The 13,472-nt window shown below is 40.1% G+C and overlaps 1 protein-coding gene across 1 annotated transcript in view; it reads right to left on the bottom strand.

Annotated features, from left to right (window-relative positions):
- LOC124616145 (synaptic vesicle glycoprotein 2C-like) overlaps nucleotides 1-13,472 on the bottom strand; it is a 408,872-nt gene that overhangs the window by 150,173 nt on the left and 245,227 nt on the right. Inside the window, exon 4 of the mRNA XM_047144418.1 lies at nucleotides 12,724-12,886. Within this exon, the coding sequence (XP_047000374.1) occupies nucleotides 12,724-12,886 (163 nt within the window). The remainder of the gene's footprint in view (nucleotides 1-12,723; nucleotides 12,887-13,472) is intronic.

The raw sequence follows: 13,472 nt of genomic DNA on the forward strand, positions 1-13,472 counted from the left end.
TGTCTACTGGAAGCAGGTAGTCAGTCCAGCTTCATAGCAAAATCACTGATTGATGATCTGAAACTGCAAACGGTAGACCGACAAGAACTAACCGTTTGTTCCTTTGAATCAAACCCTGCACGCCCACGCCACCACAGGCTTGTTCAGTTTAACATGAAGGGGCTTCGGCAGAATTCTTCAGTGCCACTTACTGCCTTCGAAAGTACTCACGTTATTTCTCACCAGCCTTCAGTTCCACAACATATAAAGAGTTTACCAGATACCCGTAAGATCACGCTAGCAGATCCGAAAACCGATTCAATGGAAGATCTTCCTGTGGAGATTCTTGTAGGAGGAGATTTTTATTGGAAGATAGTGAAGCACAATCCGCCCATGTGCATCTCTGAAACCTTAGTGTTAGTTCCTTCTCTGTTTGGCTGGATACTTAGTGGTAACAAGTCACAAGCCTGTGTGCATGCAACCGTGGTAAATTTTGCTCAGACTGACCGATCTCATCTGCACTCGGACAATGATTTCAGACGCTTTTGGGACTTGGAAACTATAGGGATTGCTGCCGATCAGGATCTACCTGTGAACAACAAGGATACTAAACTTCTTGAAGAGTTTAGAGCGTCTCTCTCTATAAAGGATCATCGAGCAGTGGTTACACTTCCTAAAAGACAACATACAGTGCTTTCGAGTAACAGACCGATCGCGGAAAAACGATTCAAGCACCTTAGGGAAAGATTTCAACGTCAAGAGACCTTTAAGCAAATGTATTTCGATCTTACGCTAGACTACATTACGAAGGGGCAAGTAGAGGTCGCTCCCACCCCACTCTCAGCAAAGGAGCTATTTTATCTCCCTCATCATGCAATGAGGAAGGAGAAATATCGAACCACTAGGTGGAGGATAGTCTTTGACACTTCATCTCACGAAAACAATGCACCTTCTCTGAATGACGTATTAGAAGTAGGACCGAACCTATTACCAGAGATTCTGGAAATTTTACTGCGTTTCAGACTATATTCTACGGATATCGTCGCGGACATAACACAAGCTTTCCTTCAATTAACCTTGAACGAAAAGGACAAAGACTTGACCAGATTCTTCTGGTTCAAGATTAGCCAGGATCAAACAGGAAATCTTCAAACGACGGACGAACTAACAGAATACTGTTTTAACAGACTCCCATTCGGCCTGACCTGCAGCCCATTTTTACTTTCTGCAACACTAAGAGAACTTGTCGACAAGTGTATGACAGCATTTCCCACCATAGCGCCACTTATAAACAAGACTGCATACATGGGCAACTTTGTGATCTCAGTAGAAGGTGATAATTTGGTGATAACTATATACTATGAACTTGTAACCCTAATGAAATTGATCAGTCTCCCCTTATCAAAATGGGCTACCAACTGTGAACAACTCCACACTATCTGGAGGGAAAAAGGGCGAGAACTCCACACCCAGACTCAAGTTTTAGGCGTAGACTGGAACACCGCAGGTGACTACTTCTGTATCGATCCTAGCGAAATCATCAGAAGGTCGTCAGAAGAGCCAGCCACCAAACGACTTCTTTTACAATGTATGGCTAAATTCTATGACCCACTCGGACTGTTTTCCCCTGTTTCTCTTGTTGGGAAATTGCTATTCCAGGACACATGGTGCCGAGGAATTGGCTGGGATGAACTTATGCCCTGGGACTTACGGGCACGATGTGCACTTGGATATCTACCTTACCTTCATCGTCACGCATACGTGTCCCTAGATAGATAGCTACAGCTCATGGAAGGGACTCTCAGCCGCACGTATTCTGTGACGCCTCGGAAAAGGCATATGGAGCAGCTTTGTACATTCGTACTGTCTTAGATGATGATGTCGTAACCCATTTAGTCTGCAGCAAGAACAGACTTTCTCCTATTAAGAAGGTGACATTGCCTCGACTCGAACTTTTAGCGGCAGTAGTTGGGACCAGACTATTGTGTTACTTTTGCCGTGCAACAGACTTTAAAATTGCCCATGCGATATTATGGACGGATTCTACAATAACACTAAGTTGGATTCGCTGTGATCCTAACAGATGGAAGACCTTCGTTTATAATCGGGTAACTGAGATACAAACACACATGACTCCCACGCAATGGAAACACTGCCCAGGACGAGACAATCCTGCTGACCACCTCTCACATGGACTCCTCGGCTACCAAATGAATTCTCTGGATATTTGGTGGCATGGGCCGCCTTGGCTTACATGCCCTCCTGAATGCTGGCCAAACGATACTCCAATGATGGTATGACTTCCTCCTGAAGAAAAGAGGAAGAAAACCCAGAGCCAAGTCTTGTCGACATCTACACCAACCAGTCTTTTGAACTTACTTAAATTCAGCTCATACTGGAAGCTTATTCATATCACAGCATGGACTCTCCGCTTCCTACACAACATTAGTCAGAAGAATAAATCTTCAGGAGAACTTACAGCCACCGAATTATCAGCTGCCAAAATGTATTGGATTCGAGTGGGCCAGAGAGATTCCTTCCCCAGTGAATTACATGCACTTCAGAATAACTTACCATTGCCAAAAGAGTCAAAAATCGCACGATACAATCCTTTCTTGGAAGATGGACTGATACGTCTGGGAGGTCGACTGCAGTGCACTAGCCTAAATAGGGAACAAAAACATCCTGTACTCCTTGACGGTTCCCACCACTTCACACAATTGGTTATTCGAGAGACACACATCCGCCTTCATCACTTTGGTGTTCATTCTGTACTATCCGAACTGCGAACCGAATTTTGGATCCTTAGAGCTCGTCAGGCCATCAAAAGAATCCTACACTCATGCCTCGCATGCAAAATCTTGAAGAATCCACGAGGGCAACAGATCGAAGCACCGCTGCCACCTGAACGAGTTTCACCTGCCAAACCACTTGCTGTAACCAGAATAGACTTTGCTGGCCCACTATTCATCAAAGTGGGGAAGGAAAAGCACAAGTCATATATCACTCTTTTCACATGTGCTACCACACGAGCTGTACACCTCGAACTCTGTACAGTTTTGTCAACAGACAAGTTTCTTATGGCACTTCAGCGATTCGTCGGAAGACGCGGACTACCCCACACGATATATACAGATAACGCGAAAACATTCTACGCCACGAAAAAGGAACTAGCCCAAATTTGGAAGGCATTAACCACCACAAAAACTTATCAGTTCCTCGTCCACCACGGTATTACTTGGAAATTCATTGTCTCCCGGACGGCTTGGTGGGGAGGATGGTGGGAAAGAATGGTGGGCACTATAAAACGTTGCCTACGGAAGGTATTGGGACTCGCAAAGCTCACTGAGGAACAACTGAACACCACCTTGATCAGTAGTGAAGCCGCGGTGAACTCCAGGCCCATCACACCAGGAGATGATTGTGATGCACTCACACCTTCCCATTTTTTGACGGGAGAAAAACTTACGACCATTCCGACGGGACCAGAGCCTTCAGTGAACACGAATTTAACAAGGGAATTCCGACTGAGACAGCAACTCTGTGACAGTTTTGGAACCGTTGGATTAAAGAATACCTATTGGAGCTCCGGAACTACCATGAAGTTAAACGCCCATCGGGACGAGTCATCCCCTTTCGTCCTGGCGACATCGTGCTGATCCAAGAGGACCTTCGTCCGCGACATATGTGGAAGAAGGCCAGGACAAAAAAGGCACCAGAAGGTCACATCACTAATCGTCCTGTGCAGCTGGCCGTACCTTTGGAGGTCAACCAGGGTGGGGAGGATGTCACAGAGTGATGTACTTCGGGCAAGTGAGAGACTGTTTGTTTACTCTTAGGACAATGTATCTTTGACTTGTTGTATTGTATGTTCTGTGACTATGTAATAAAGTGTTGTTGGACTGCTAATCGCTTCTCTACTGTGATTCACGACAACCCTTCTCCCCCCTTAACCTGCCCGGTTCTCGCCTTGCCTCATCTAACTCAGCCTGAAGGGCAGCAATTTTCCCCTCCTCTTCCACAATCTTTCTATCTCTACTGCATAGCCTACAGAACCACTGATGAGTCTCGCTCATTTTCCCAATTCCCACGCCACTACAATCGCCCCAATGAAAAAAGTTACTACATCCATCACACCAGACCCCGGAGCTAACGATTCTACGGCACGTCAGGCACTTTACACTCATGGTACAAATCGATTTTAGTGACAGAAAGACAATTAAGTTACCGGAAAACAATGAAAATAAGTGTACGAAAAATTAAGCCTACTCGCAACAATGTAAACAGTGGTTCAGAAGTTCATTAATGGAAATTACTTGAGAGATGACGATACGCTACAGATATAAAGGGGCAGCAAACGTATTTAGCACACTAAAGTATCAGTAAATGGACTTAAAATTGCGGTATGAAGTTTAATCTGAAAGCTCAAAAGTTCGGCCTGGCCGCGATATGTAAACAAAACGAACTTTACGTGATTACTGTGAAAATACACGAGTAAGACAAAAACCTTTAATGGTTGCTTCAAGAGCACTATAATTAACGTAATAAATTAATTTAAAGTGTTAAAAACAGTTTATTACTACTTAAATTACTTATATTGTATGAGAGCTGTGACTCAGACGTCCATATAGCAGGCACAGGGCTGTGAAACACATGTATCCTCGCTTAGTAGCTAATCATCAGATATATAAAGTACTAGTAAATAGGGACCATACACAGTTTTGATAAAAGTACTGAATTCCATGGTTGGGTTTGTAAATATTCTTATGGAATCAGCTATACTTTAATTTAAGTACTTCCTTTCACATGTTCTGTGACCTAACGACTTCAAACAAACTGAATAATGGGATTAGACTTTTATACAAAAGAATCACTTACCTTCTTCATAAATAACATGGGGTACAAGTCATAGCTGAATCTGGTACATACTTAATGGACAATCTTATATGTATATCACAAAAAAATGGTATCAAGAACAATAGCATAAAAACAAGATTTTTCTTGCCAGTTCTGCAAGTTAGATCCACAGACTGATGTAAGCACCCGAACACGGAAAGGGACTGACGCGTCACTGGTTGAAGATATGAATTGAAAAGTAGTTAACACAGATTTAGTTTACAGTCATGAAATCATCCATTTAAGTGGGGAGCTATGAGGTGTAATGGATCACTATGTCTTAAAGCAAGGTGATATACCTTTCCGTTTCAATCCGACAAACCATGTTTGAGACTTTCAACAAGGAATTTTTGTTTTTTATCTTATTAGACATTTGCGACTTGCCTTCTGCGGAAATTTTGTTTTGTCTGTACATGTACTGTAACACGCGACATGTCTGGTAAATGGGGCAGTGGGAGTGAATGTAGAATGTAATTGTAAAGCGCACTGTGGCTCCTGCTGCAGCGAGTAATTATTCCATGTGGCTTAAGTCTCGCCTATGAGATATGCTCCACTTCCACAGAAATCCCAGGGAGTTGGAGTCTTGGTTGTTGACACCTCTAGGACAAGAAGTCAGTCATTAGTTGATAGCCAGGATATATAAGAGACAATGCACCAGGTTAATGTTGTATAGCTTGGAGTGCTACCAACTGTAAAACTGTAACATACTCATTATAATGGAAAGTGAATCTGAATATTTCGAAGAAGAAGACTCCAAAATCATTCAGCAATAGCTAGTCTCTTAAGTAACTTTCCAGGCTGACACAGGCATCACAACAGAGGAAAACAAGTCTGGAGCCAAGATACCTGGGCCATGGTACTACTGCTACTACTACCACCAAGTGCAAGAAGGTAAAGTTTGTAACCTACAGCCACCATAAAATATATGTGCAAACAAACCGGTACAGATGCGTGAAGCTTCATATTTTGTGACCCAATTCCAAAAACCTTTCCAACAGCAACTCGTAAGGCATTTGACTGTGTGAATCACAGTACTCTCCTAGAGAAATTGACATTTTATGGGATTGATGGCATAGTCAACCAATAGATAATGTCATTTCTAACCAAAAGAATGCAGAAAGTTGTATTTAGTAATTGAAGCAATATAGTCCAGTGACATAATTTGGACTGGGGAGAAATCATGTAGGGGGGTTCCCAAGGTTCTTAGGTCCACTATTGTTCCTCATATATGTAAATGATCTTTCATCTAGTATACAACAATCAGAATTAGTTCTTTTTTCAGATGACACTAATACTGTAATCAATCCAAGCATATGTACAGACACAGAAGAAATGGTAAACAAAGTTCTTAAGAGTATCACTGACTTGCTTTTCTGCAAATGGTCTCACCCTAAATTTTAAACAGACAGAACATATTCAGTTCTACACATCTAGGGGTACTACACCAATGATAAGTGTAACACATGGTGAAGAAATAATAATTAGTGTGGAAACTTCAAAATCCGTTGGGGTCCACATCCATGACAATTTCAATTGTTATATAAACACTGTTCAGCCTTTTATTTTGATACAATTACCACCAAGTGATCGGTCCAGATGAATGGAAAAGAACTGAGGGTGTTGACAACACAAATTTTCTGTTGCACTCTACAACATGACAGTCCTGATTTTGATGCCTTTTTCACCAGATGTGCCATCTGGATTCTTCCCCAAGACACTAGTTTGTCAGAACTCTGCTGGTGGGAATTGGCATTACAACAGTTCTTGCCACCCACATAATATTAATTTTCATTTATGTTTTCATTCCCAGCAATTCTTCTCAGTAATTAATCCTTTCCACTCCATTTTAATTTCCTATATATTTTATTTTCTGACCAGTGTATATACTTAGCTTGCCACTCTTACTAATTCTTGCATGTTGTTTTGTCAGTAATCTTGGTTTTCCTTATTACCCTGTCTTTCATATCTAAGCACTCCGGTTTTCAAATCTCGTCTGATGCTCTCCCTAACAATCAGTCTTCCCTTCTCATTCTGTCTGTTATATCTCCCCTGACCAGGGATTATGGGTGGCTTTTCCAAACTCTCCCCATTTTGCTAGTTATTTTTTGTTCCTCCCTCTTCCTTTGCCTTTCACCATTCTGCCCGAAGAAGGCACTCACTCCAAAAACTTCCAAATCCCCCTGTGACTGCTTGGTGAGTAAATTTTTGATCTACCCAGTTACATTATATTTTCAAAATCTGAAATTGATTATTTTCACTGATACATATATAAGTAGTTACAAAATTATTTTTTGGAGAAATCACGATTACTATTCTGAAAATGGTGTCTCTGTAAGGTGAGGCATGATTGTGGAGTATGGGCTTTCCCATTAAGGCTGTAGTCTATTGTTGTTGTTGTCGTCAGTTCAAAGACTGGTTTGATGCAGCTCTCAATGCTACTCTATCCTGTGTGAGCTGCTTCATCTCTGGACAACTACTACAACCTACATCCTTCGGAATCTGCTTGTTGTATACATCTCTTAACTCCCTCTATGATTTTAACCACCCCCCCCCCCCCCCCCCACACACACACACACACACACACTTCCCTCCAACACTAAATTGGTGATTTTCGGAGAAGAAAAACTTCTTAGCGAAGAACACAAATAAACACTGTATCGTGGATAACTGGTTTTGGTAAACTATGTTACCAGCATCAGATCTTTGTACAGGTTATTATAAACATCTTGTGTACACAAAATCTTTCCATTAATGATGTGTTGGCATGTCAAAAGTAAGAGTTAAAATTACTAAAGGCGCCCTAGTAGGCACAATGTGTGATTATATGGATGAAATCTTGTGGTGGTTCGTGTACAAAGTAATTTTAACTTTTAGTTTTGATGTGTGAACACGTCATTCATATCATACATTGTGCATCTGGAGATTTAATAGAAAGATTGTGTGTGCAGCTGACACAAGATGTTTATAATAATCTGTATGAAGGTCTGATGATGGTAACAGATACAGTGATTTATTGCAATCTTTGTTCAGAAGTTTTTATTCTCCTAAGAAAGCAAATACATATCACTCCTTCATACTCAGTATGAGTAAATTAACAAATTGGTGATCCACTGATGTCTCACAATGTGTCCTATCAACCGTTCCCTTCTTCTGGTCAAGTTGTGCAACAAATATCTTGTCTCCCCAATTCTATTCAGTACCTCCTCATTAGTTATGTGATCAACCCGATTAATAATCTACAATCTTCTGTAGCACCACATTTCGAAAGCTTCTATTCTCTTTCTGTTTAAACAGTTTATCATCCGTGTTTCACTTCCATACATGGCTACCCTCCAGACAAATTCCTTCAGAAAAGAATTCCTAAAACTTAAATCTTTATTTGATGGTAGCAAATTTCCCTTTTTCAGAAATGATTTTCTTGCCATTGTCAGTCTACCTTTTATATCCTCTCTACTTCCACCATCATCAGTTATTTTGCTCCCCAAATAGCAAAACTCATCTACTACTTTAAGTGTCTTTGTTTTCTAACCTAATTCCCTTAGCATCACCAGATTTAATTCGACTACATTCCATTAGTCTTGTTTTGCTTTTGTTGATATTCATCTTGTGTCATTCTTTCAACTACTCTTCCAAGTCCTTTGCTGTCTGACAGAATTATAATGTCATCGGCAAACCTTCAAGTTTTTATTTCTGCTCCCTGAATGTTAATTCCAACTCCAAATTTTTCTTGGGTTTCCTTTAATCCTTCTTCACACTACACATTGAATAACATTGGGGACAGGGCACTACCCTGTCTCACTCGCTTCTCAACTACTGATCCCTTTCATGCCGCTTGGTTCGTATAGGTGTCGTTTGATTTCTATGAAAGTTGTAAATAGCCTCTAGCTCCCTGTATTTTACACATGCAACCTTCAGAATTTCATAAAGAGTATTCCAGTCAACATTGTCAAAAGCTTTCTCTAAGCCTATAAATGCTAAAAACCTAGGTTTGTCTTTCCTTAACCTATCTTCTAAGATAAGTCGTAGGATCAGTACTGCCTCATTTTTTCCTACATTTCTACAGAATCTAAAGTGATTTTCCCCAAGGTCAGATTCTATCAGTTTTTCATTCTTCTGTAAAGAATTCATGTTAGTATTTTGAAACCATGACTTATTAAGCTGATAGTTCAGTAATTTTCACACCTGTGAGCGACTGCTTTCTTTGGAATTGGTATTTGCTGCATTCTTCTTGAAGTCTGAGGGTATTTTGCCTGTCTCAAACATTTGCACACCAGATGGAAAGTTTTGTCATGGCTGGCTCTCCCAAGGCTATCAGTAGTTCTTACAGAATGGCATCTACCCCCAGGGCCTTATTTCAAATTAGATATTTCACAGCTCTGTCAAATTCTTCTCACACTATCACATCTCCCATCTCATATTCACTTACATTCACTTCCCTTTCTATAATATTGCTTTCAAGTTCATCTCCCATGTATAGACCCTCTACGTACCCCTTCCACCTTTCAGCTTTCCTTCTTTGCTTGGCACTGGTTTTCCATCGGAGCCCTTGATATTCATACAGCTGCTTCTCTTTTTCCCAAAGGCCTCTTTAATTTTCCTGTAGGCAGTATCTATCTTTCCCCTGATGAAATGTGCTTCTAATCCTTCCGTGTGTTCTCCAGCCGATCCTGCTTAGCCATTTTGTACTTTCTGTCAATCCCAGTTTTTAAACATTCACTTTTACCTGCTTTGTTTGCTGCATTTTTAAGTTTATGCCTTTCACCAATGAAATTCAATATCTCGTGTGTTACTCAAGGATTTCTAGCTGGCCTTATCTTTTTACCAATTTGATCCTCTGTTGCCTTCACTATTTCATATCTTCAAGCTAGCAATTCATCTTCTACTGTATTACTTTTCTCTGTTTTAGTCAACTGTTGCCTAATGCTACCTCTGAAACTCTGACCAACCTCTGGTTATTTCAACTTCTCCATGTCCCATCCCCTTAACTTCCTGCCTTTATACAATTTCTTCAGTTTTAACATACGGTTCATAAACAATAAATTGAATTCAGAGTCCACACTTGCACCTGGAAATGTCTTACAGTTTAAAATCTTGTTACTTAATCTCTGTCTGAGCATTATACAATGGATCTGAAACCTTCCCATATCTCCAGATCTCTTCCATGTATAAAACCTTCTTGCATGATTCTTAAACCAAGTGCTAGCGAATATTGAACTATATTTTGTGTAAAATTCTACCAGGTGACTTCCTCTTTTATTCCTTTCCCCCATTACATATTCACCTATAATTTCTCCATCTCTTCCTTTTCATACTACCGAATTCTAGTCCCCCATAACAATTAAATTTTCATCTCCTTTAAGTATCTGAATAATTTCTTTTATTTCACGATACATTTCTTAAAAATCTTTTCGTCACCTGCGGACATAGTTGGCATATAAACCTGCACTACAGTGATAGACATGAGCTTCTTGTCTGTCTTGGGTGTGAAAATGTGTTCAATATGCTGTTCATAGGACCTTAGCTGCTCTTCCTATTTTCTTATTCATTATTAAACCCACTCCTACATTATCCTATTTGACTTTGTATTTATCATTCCTTTTAAGAGGAAAATGTCTTTGTGCCATACACGTTTCAATGTTGTATGCGTATAACAGCAGGGAAGCCTTCATCACTGCCTTATCCTGCAACTAGTGCAAGTGAGAGTGAGTACGCTAAGTGTAGTATCACCATGCATGTGTACTTAAAGCAACTGTCAAATGTATCAGTGTAAGTCAGCCACTAGAGGCTGTCTGTAGAAAGCATGCACATGGCACAGTCTCCGCTGCACTGTCTACTGGCGACTCACGCCTATATATGTGCGGAGCAGCACTGATTCGTTCTATATTCTTTCAGCTTGTACCACTCACATCCACTGTTCTGTGTATCACTTATGTTGCACCTACTTCATGATTCTTTCGTCTTGTTGCATGTGGAGTCAAGAGAGGCTTATTTCCATTATTGTTCAGAGGTTTATGAATAAAGCATATTTGTGTTACTTGGATTGGTTTTGTGTATTACTTGATTACTGCAGTCACTTATAGAAGAACGTATAATGTGGCACTCCATGCAATAAGTTCCATCACATCCATGTCTTCTGTGCACATCATTTACAATGAGCATCCATCAATATGTCACGTGCAAACATCAATGTAAGCCGAAATCAAGATTGTAGTGACTAAATAAAATTTAAGAAAATTCAAGGCAGAAAGCTTTGCACTTTCCCAAAAAAGCATTAATTTCATAGATATACTCTTGTTTTGGTTGTCATTTTCATCCTATTCCCTCCAACAGAGCCATCTGGGATTCATGGTGGAGCATGTGGCTACTCATGATGTTCCTCCTGACTGTGATCGATTTGAGTAGGCACCTTGTATCTCTTGCTCTTCTTAGCATCTCTTCATTTGACTCAATCAGTCCATGAAATATTCAACATTCTCCTCAAATACCACACCTTGAAAGTGTGTATTAATAAAAATTATCATACATCCAGAAAACTTCAGAATTCTGCTTATGTGAAATACAGATAATTTGTTACTATCATTTCATCTCCTCTTTTGTGTAGTGACTTGACAAGAGCGTATTAAGTATGTATAGGAACATTCGCCAATGAAAAGACACACTTTGTAATTAACGAAGTACTGGTATGGTACAAAGCTCACCTTGAAAATAATTTGATTCTTTTACTGTTGACTTCGTCATAACAACTTGAATATTTTTTTAAGAGTGTCAATAACTTTGAAAACACTGAAATGTGTAGCATCGTTCAGATTTTTTCCACTTATTATTTTTCTTATGTCATAATGAAGACATCAGAACCACCTATTTTAATCTAGTTCAGTTAAAACATTAAAATATCAAAGTTCTAAGATGAGTGAAGATGCTTATATTATGGTTTTAGTAATTTATATGTTTCTATAATGCATGTAGAAAAAGATATGTTATTATGTGGGTTGGGACTTTAATAGTGGCAACTATTTATTTACAACTTATACAAAACAGATGCATGTTTCGAAGTTTTACTGTCCTTCAGAGTAGTCACTATCATCACGTATATCACATTGCCAGTGATGTGGAAGTTGTAGGATACCATTAGCAGTGTAAGTTGTGTTGATAGTTTGAGTGGAGCACTCCACTGTCTGACAAATCCCCATATCAGGTATGAAGCGAATGCCATGAGGTGCCTCCTTCATCTTCGGAATCAACTTGAAGTGACATGGGATTTAGTCCAGGGAGTGCAGTGGGTGGCACAGCACTTTTTGATGGGTGGGTCCTGCAGAAAGTGCCACTGCTTCTTTCTCTAATCTGGCTGCAGGCTAGGTTCCTAAAATGAACAGCTCAGAGAAAGATGTAGCAACACTTTTTGCATGACTTGTCCATCATTTTGCAGGACAGTGCTCAGGTGGATATGGTGCAAGTTCTGACTGATCGATGGGGCTGTAAAGCATTCCACCACCCATCACACTCCTTGGATTCACGCCCATGTGAATTCAGCTCAGTACCTTAATTGAAGGGAACACTTCATAGAATTCGCTTCAGAACTGTTGCAGAGATTTATTGGGCAACAGGCCATTCCAGTCAAACTATCACCACTATTGGTGCTGTTAAGGGTACCCTACAACTTCCACAGTGCTGGCAATAGGTTACACGCACTGCTGATGACTACTCTGAAGGGCAGTAGAATTTTGAAACATGAATCTATTTTGTATAAGTTGTAAATAAATAGTAGACACTATTAAAGTTCCAGTCCTTGCATAAATGAAAATATATGTACATGAAAGGTGTGTAAAATCATAGTTCAGTTGTACTTACATTATGCCACCTATAAATTTCATTAACACCAGGAACAGCAAACTTTGAGTAAAACTTCCAATGAAACTCAAAATTCCATCAAGAGTGTATGCAATTATTAAAAGCTTCCTTCTTCCAAGGATGTCCGACATGAAACCCCAAGCAAAAGCACTTGTAATCATGCCTGAAAAATATTAAAATTTTACCCATCTGACAGAAATGTCAAGAAAAACTGTCATTAACCTAAAGGTTTTACATCTACATTCCACAATCACCTCATGGTGTGGGTTACCATGTGCAACACTGTCACTTCACCTCTTTCCTATTCCAGATGTGAATGGTTCACAGAAAGAACGATTGTCGGTAAGCTTTTATGTGAGCCTGAGTCTCTAATTTTACCTTTGTGGCCTTTTTGCAAAATGTACACAGGAGGAGGTAATAAACTGATTGAGTTGGGAATGTATGCTCTGGGAATCTTAATGATAAACCAGACTGTGATGCAGAACACCTCTTCAGTAGCATCCGCCACTATAGCTTGTTGAGCATCTCTGAGACCCTTCTGCGCTTACTAGATGAGCCCCTAATGAAATGTACTGCTCCTCTTGGGATCTCCCTCTATCAGTCCTATCTGGTATGGCTCCCAAGCTGATGAGCAAGAGCCAAGTATTGGTCCAATGAGGGTCTTGTAATCTGCCTCCTTTGTGGACTAACTACACTTACTGTGTATTCTTCAACAAATATCAGTGTCGCATCAGCCTTATCTGCAATTA

Source organism: Schistocerca americana, chromosome 5, assembly GCF_021461395.2.
Source record: "Schistocerca americana isolate TAMUIC-IGC-003095 chromosome 5, iqSchAmer2.1, whole genome shotgun sequence".
NCBI lineage: Eukaryota > Metazoa > Arthropoda > Insecta > Orthoptera > Acrididae > Schistocerca > Schistocerca americana.